This window comes from Austrofundulus limnaeus, unplaced genomic scaffold, assembly GCF_001266775.1.
Source record: "Austrofundulus limnaeus strain Quisiro unplaced genomic scaffold, Austrofundulus_limnaeus-1.0 Scaffold50, whole genome shotgun sequence".
In the NCBI taxonomy this organism is placed as follows: domain Eukaryota; kingdom Metazoa; phylum Chordata; class Actinopteri; order Cyprinodontiformes; family Rivulidae; genus Austrofundulus; species Austrofundulus limnaeus.
The window spans coordinates 754409-761496 of NW_013952452.1; the positions used below are offsets into that span (position 1 = coordinate 754409).

Here is a 7088-nt window from a genome sequence, read left to right on the forward strand (position 1 = left end):
ACGTCTCAGTTTCTCCGAAACACCAGCAACATACGGAATAACCACTGGTTTGGGTCTGGGTTTGGGGTCTTCATTTTCATTAAACTCTCAGACTGAAGAAGTCTCTTGGAGGAGAGACGAAACGTTTCATTAGAGAAGAACCTGTCCAGAAGACCTATACAATTTTTTTCTTTTTGATTTCTCATGTACACAAGCTTTGCTACTTCTAAAGTTTTTTTTATACTGTTTTTTTCTATAGGCTGACATTGCTCCACTGATGGCCTCTCTCATTGGTTTGCCCATTCCTGTTAACTCTGTTGTAAGTCAATGAGAAAATATTTAATGTAAATTARGGTTAAAGTTGTATAAACTGTAACTCTGCAACCAATTATCGTAGATGTAAAAACATATTTTTAATGCACTTTAGTGTTTGCAAAAGTCATACAGTGTGTTTTTGTAGAAGATTTCAAAATGTAAAATGTACTGACTGTTTATTTTTGCATGTGTGTGTTTAGGGTGTGTTACCACTTCTCTACCTTAACAACAGCAATCAGTTCAAGGCAGAAAGCATKTTCACTAATGCTATTCAAGTCCTGGAGCAGTTCAAGGTATCACAACAGGGATTTCTGCTATACTTCAGTCAGCACGTTGATTATTATCTGCTTGGAACAGTTTAGCTTTTACATTTTAATGTTTAATATACTCGTGTACTTAAGTCCAGCGACTGAGCTAAATATATATATTTTTTCCAATAGATGAAAATGAGCCAGAAAAAAGAGACAACCTTGTCTTTTCTCTTCACACCCTTCCAGTGAGTATATTTGTAAAATTAAAAGTTTAAATGAAGTTAAGAACATGGATTTACCTTAAGAGTCCAACATCTTTATGCTCAAAGAATGGAAGCAGTAAGTACCAGACCAAAGGTCCCCTCTTTTTGTAGTCCATGTAGTTCATCAGGACTCTGTTTTTAGAAGATGCTATGTTGCATTTTTGGAACCAGAGTCTGTTCACTAGTGATGTGGGTCTCTTAAAAAGACCCATTGAGATCAGAGAGCTCTTTTTCAAGGGAGGCCTGGGTCTTTGTCTTTCTCCTGGCATCTACATCTGTAACTTCCTTCTACCAGTGCACCTTCTCTGGACATGTCCAAATCATCTCAGTCTGGCCTCTCTAACTTTATCTCCCAGTTGTTCCTGTTCTGAATAAGTGTAAGTTACTTGTCCTAGGATCAGAGCCTGTTGTAGGTATCTCAACAACAGTCTGTAGGACTGCCCTACAGGCCTGGATTAGACGTCAACACTCAATTTGCCAGAGGGAGCTGACGGATTGTAGACCGGCACGGGAACTGATAGATGGCCCAAATCTTAGGTTTGGGAAAGCTCTCATYGCCCTGGCAAGTACACTGGTTGGAGTCCTAACTGGGCACAACCTTCTCAACTGCCATAAAATGGTGATGGGACTTCATAACAATGGTCTGTGTAATGCCTGTGGCATTGAATTAGAGACCCCTCTRCAGTACTTAGGTCACTGCCTGGCTTTGAGCAGTCAAAGGAAAATCATTCTTGRGGACCTCTTTATGGATCTCAGAAGAGTGTTTCTGACCTGCTGTCCTTCCTCCGAGGGCTGCAAAGGTTTGAATAAAGRCCAGYGTCTTTTTGGGGACAGCAATAGGCCCACTTACRAGGCTCTCRCTCATATGGGYTCTTTATCCATCCCACTCACCATAAACCCTTAGTCCTGATCTTGATTGTTGTTTTTCAGACTCCTGACAGAGACAAAACAAGCCGAATTCATCCAGAAGGCTCGAATACTGATTCAGCTGGAKAAGTACAACGAGGCTGTAAGTATCAGAGAAAATATCAATTCCAGCTTTTCTTTTTCAAAATTACTTCTGAAAATCAACATTGAATACAAGCTAAGATTTGTTTTAGTTTCTTTGATTTGTACAACAAAGCAGAATTCACTAACACTAATGTCTCATGCTGTTCCATCTCTCATCAGGTGTCTCTGTGCCAGACCCTGATATCGCTCTCTTTAGAAGGCCTGGTCTACTACCACACCTATGACAGGTTCTTCCTAGGATGCAGTGTGGTGCTGGGATTTGTAGGCTGGACTTCATATGTTATTTTAGTCATACTGAAGACTCACGCCACCTTAAATCGGCATCCTAATCTCACGAAACAAGTTGGGATAGAATTTCCGACTCTTTCCTTTGAGACAGGTTTGTGTAACCAACGTTTTGTTAATCCAGCTTTACTCTTCTTTGTGCAGGTTTCTACAWCGAATTTGGGGAGAATTTCTGTTTCTGTGGCGGTGATGATCACCATGTTTCTATTAATCCAAAGAAGCCCCATTACTCACTACATTTACTGTCTGCTGCCGGTACCCGTGTGGTACTCTGTTTTTAAAGAGTGAGTAAGCTTGTGTGTGTGTGGTTTGTAGTATTAGCAAAGCAGCTCTTGAACCAGTAGACAGATTTTAATGAAACTCTCAGAAATTAATCGATTGTACATTTGCAACTACTTACATTTTTGGAATCAATCAAATTCAAGATGGCTGCCACAGATAAGCAAACTTATCAAACAAAAAAGATACATAACTTAGTTGATGTTTTGGTGGTGATTGAGAGTCATACTCTTAGCACTAATTGATTATGAGATATCTCATATTACAATTTTGCTGTGTGCCTTTCAGTTAGCAAAAGATCTTTTGAACCACTTTACAATTTTTTTTTACTTTACAAATTTTGTTAAAGCTTTCAGAAAATAATCATGGATTGTATGTCTACAACTGATGGACATTTGGATTCAACTTAATTTAAAGGGTGCATTTCATGCAAAATCCATTTTTTTAGCTGTTACTGTAAATACATTGTGTTGTAACTTAAGAGACCCTATAGGAGGCAGAAAAGTTGAATTTAGTCTCTCCTGGTTCTGCGTAGATATCTTTATATTCTGTTTGGATCATATTTTTTAGTCCATTCAGTTTTCTCTATTTTCTATGACATTTTCTCTACATCAAATTATCTGTGATGGAACTGCCAAATAAAATCTGGTTACCAACTATAATTTCCTCATCTTAATTCTCCTCTGGTTCTGTGTAAGTCTAAATGGACCAGTCTTCCCTTGTTGACACCTTATAATTAAATTGTAAATAAAACATTTCTGCAAGCTAGAAAATGCTAACCCCTTCTCTCAAACCGCAGCGGACTGGTCTCGAAGCCAGAGCGGGGCGGAGCTTGATCAAAGTATTGTAGTTCCCCTTTATAAAGACCCCAACTGAATGATTGATTTAAATATGAAAAGGAAGTATTTAAAAGCAGGATATGTCTACTTTAAGATGCTTAAGATCCCTTAGCCAACATGGACATAGCTATAATGTAGCCGGTTTTATACATTGAGTTAAAATTTAGTGTGGTAGTAATGGAGAGTCATCCTTAAAGCATGTTCTGAGCGCTGACACATTTTTTAAATCATTAATTTCATTTAATTAAAAACAACTAATTTCAACACAACACAAACACAGTATCAATAAATGAAAAGGAGCAGAAAGAAGAATAATATCTTATAACGTCTGCCCCCATTTCATTGCATGAGATCTCATTAAATCACATAAGATCACATAATGTTTCTAATTCTAACTCCCTTCCTTTTCAGTATTTTCAAGAAATGCTAAATAAACTAGATAGTAAATTTTAAATGCCTGCATCTGTAGCATATGTTTGTGTATAGGTACACAGACAGAATATTTGAACAGATCCACAGATATAATTTTTGTTGCAGATACTTACATTCATGTTGGCTGTAGGTGCAGTCACATGTCTTCTTTAGATATTTTTTGTAACTAAAGAAAAATGTAGGTTTATCAGTTTGTTTAGTATGTTTTTTGATCTTGTTTTATTTCAGGTCTGGAGTTTTAACAGATCTGATTCGATCAGCCTCCTCTCTGCAACTGAAGAAATGTTTTGTCTACTTAGTCCTGGTGGTATTTGGAATCGAGCTGCTCGTAGGTGTTTTTATTTTATTTCAGTTATTTTTTTTCTTTTTGCTCTTGAATATCATCATTTATCTGCTCATCAGTTCATAACACAACAATGTTTATCACTACAAGGAGCTCGTCATGTTTAGTCTGACGTCACTGTTTGTCCTGAAGAGTTGTTCGTTTGTATTTGTTGCCCCCAGGTGGCGAGTTTCTTCCATCGCGCCATGCTGACTCTGGGCCTCACTGCTCTGTCCTTGTGGCCCCTCCTGTCTGGGCTTTTTGACAAGGCAAAGGTAGCTAAGCAACACATTGCTCTTGATTAAACAAGGAAAAGGCTACCAGTTTTTTTCCCCCCTGCTTGTTGTTGTTTTTTTTAGTTTGTCTTTGCCTATATTTCTAAAAAAAAAAACAGTGTCTGTCCAGGAAATTTATTATCAAAGAAAACAAAGTTATTTTATTTATTTATTTTTAAGTTAAGTTTATTCTTTTAATTTCCTTAAAAAAACAACAATATAAATTCAACAAACAACAAAAATACAAATCATAAATTAAATGAAAGGTAGCAGAAGTTTCAGGCAAAGAATAGATGAAGTAAAATCTAGAAATTCCTTGATGATGAGTACAAATTAATATTTTCTTCTTTATATTGTCAATCTAGTTTCCATTTGACAACATTTTTAAATGTAATTTTGTCTCCTTAAAACAAATCATAATAAAAGAAAAGATGAGATTTAAATAAATGTTTATGGCCATGTTTTATGCATTAAAAATATGAGAAATCTGTGAACTTTCTGCTTTAAAATAAACAATTCTTACTACCCGGATGACAAAACCTGAGTTACTGCACCTGGCGCTAAAATAATCTCGTGCTGCAATAACCCTACAAGTAGATTAATTTGTTTTTCATCATTTTAATCTTAAATTATTTCCACATCCTTGCTCAGCTGGTTATATTAATATAAGATATTATTGGTGTGGCCTATTAGAGCAATTAAAAATACTATAACTGTAATTAAAAACAAATGTTAAATTACATCAGTCACTCTTTCCACAAATTTGCATTGAAATGCTTGAAAATGAACTCAGACATTCAAATGTGATGATCAGGTTTCTCAGAAGAACTAGACATTAAAGAGAAAATGAGCTGAATAGTGTGAGAGGTTTTTTTTTTTTTTAGTTTTTAATTGAAATTTTACAAAAAACACAGTTTTGCACATATGTGTTAAGATTAAAAAAATTGACTACTGGAGGTGTGTCAAAGATCATGTATCCACTGTTTTGCAGCTCATCATTATTTTATTAAATTACTATAATTTTAATAATAATAAAAATCTGCATATTTTGCATGCATTTCCTTTTACCATTACGGTTTTTTAAAGTTTTTTTTTGTCTGCATTTTTGTGCAGTTTCGTGCTTTGAGCTGGTTTGTGGCCTGTCTATGTTTGGCTGTTTTCCCTCTGATGCCTGTTGTTGGTAGAGACCCTAACCTACAGCTGGTGTGAGTACTTCCTTCATTTGTGTACATTTATCAGAAAATCTACCACAGTATCACACTATGGGAGAACCAAGAATTTAGATATTGTCAGATCAGTTACAGTCAAATCTTTGACTTGACTGCACTTAATGACATTTTTTTAACTCGAGCACAGATAATGAAAAACTRTAACACAAATTCATATTCTGTGCTCAGGCGGTAGAAGATAAAAAGAAACAGTTTTTTGTTTTCAGAGTTAGAATAAATTAGCTGCACAGTTTCTGATGCAAGTTTGTCATTAGAAGGAAAGCAAACAACAAGCGAAAGAGCTCTGACTTCCCAATTCCAAGGTATAATAAATGTTAATACGTTTCACTTGTAAGTCTGATGTAAAACTGAACTGCCTACGCAATTAAATACTTTCAAAACCAAGATGTCAAAACTGTCCCAAGCTTGTTTTTCAGCTACAAATAGTTTAGAAATGCAAAAATGTGTTAAAAAAAACTTTTTCCGTAAATATGTGGCGGAAGTCTGCTCACCGGAGCGTGACAAATCTCTCACCCGTCACATTCCGGTGATCAGACGGTTAGGTGTCAGATATTAAAAGATCAAAACTTTAAATGTGTGTGAGGTATAATGAACATATGTTTTCTCAGTGTCTGTGCAGGTCTGCTCACCCTCTTCACATCAGCCTGTTACCTGTGGTCATCATGGCAGAGGACACCGCTGCACCCCAGTGACAGACGGCAGTTTTTCACTCAGGTAACTTAGGTACAGTGTATGATTCGTGTGCGATATGTTGTCGCTGGGATTAAAAAAAAGTAGAATTTGTCGATCTGGACAGATGATCCATGTGGCTGTGTGCGCGTACGTGCCATACCTCACCCACTCCAGCCTGCAGCAGAAACAGGGCCTACCGCTTCTCAACCAGATCATCAGCTGGAGCACTTTGGGTGAGTTCGTCCAGGAATCGTGAAGATGCTAAAACGATGAATTAAATGTTGGAATGTTTCAGCCGGCGTTATTTGCCCGTGTTTTTAACATCCCACACACCTCTGCTGCCTCTCCTGCTGTTTTCAGCGTCGTCCATATTTGTTCCTTTGCTGAGCTCAACGCGCCTTTTCCATCGGCTCCTCAGCATCTTCCTGTCTCTCATCTCTACGTACCTGCTGCTCAGCACAGGGTACAACAACAACACACACACACAAACACACACACACACACATTAGTATCGCTTATATTTGGACTTGTGTAAAAATACCACCACAGCAGATTTAAAGATTATAGCTCCTGTTTTTTTCCCCCTCCACCTAGGTCAGAAGCCTTGTTTCCTCCTGTCTTATCTTGGTTAATGTTTGCGTGGATCAACATTGAACAGGAGGCTTTAATCGCTCAGGGTGTCTCTGGCAGGGAAGAGGTGAAGAAGCTTTGTTGCTGCAGTTTCACTTTTTATATAAAAAGCTAAAACAAATACAAAACCAAACTAAATAATTAAAGTCCTATCTCTCTCGCTCCCTCTCTCCCTCTGTCCACTATTTTTATAATATAAGTATAAAATATAATTTTTTTCTATATGTGGGAATAAATTTTTTACAATATATTATGTTTTTTTTTGTCTTTTAGCTGTCTACTATTGATTTCTCAGCAAACATCGAC

The 7088-nt window shown here is 36.8% G+C and overlaps 1 protein-coding gene across 1 annotated transcript in view; it reads left to right on the forward strand.

Moving 5' to 3' along the window:
* Positions 1-7088, forward strand: part of pign (phosphatidylinositol glycan anchor biosynthesis, class N) — a gene marked incomplete in the record, with an annotated part of 19385 nt that overhangs the window by 4394 nt on the left and 7903 nt on the right. Inside the window, 14 exon segments of the mRNA XM_014008462.1 lie at positions 239-298; positions 495-587; positions 735-790; positions 1739-1817; positions 1979-2161; positions 2249-2388; positions 3883-3982; positions 4159-4251; positions 5365-5456; positions 6089-6194; positions 6277-6385; positions 6513-6615; positions 6747-6849; positions 7056-7088. Coding sequence (XP_013863916.1) covers positions 239-298; positions 495-587; positions 735-790; positions 1739-1817; positions 1979-2161; positions 2249-2388; positions 3883-3982; positions 4159-4251; positions 5365-5456; positions 6089-6194; positions 6277-6385; positions 6513-6615; positions 6747-6849; positions 7056-7088 — 1350 coding nt within the window.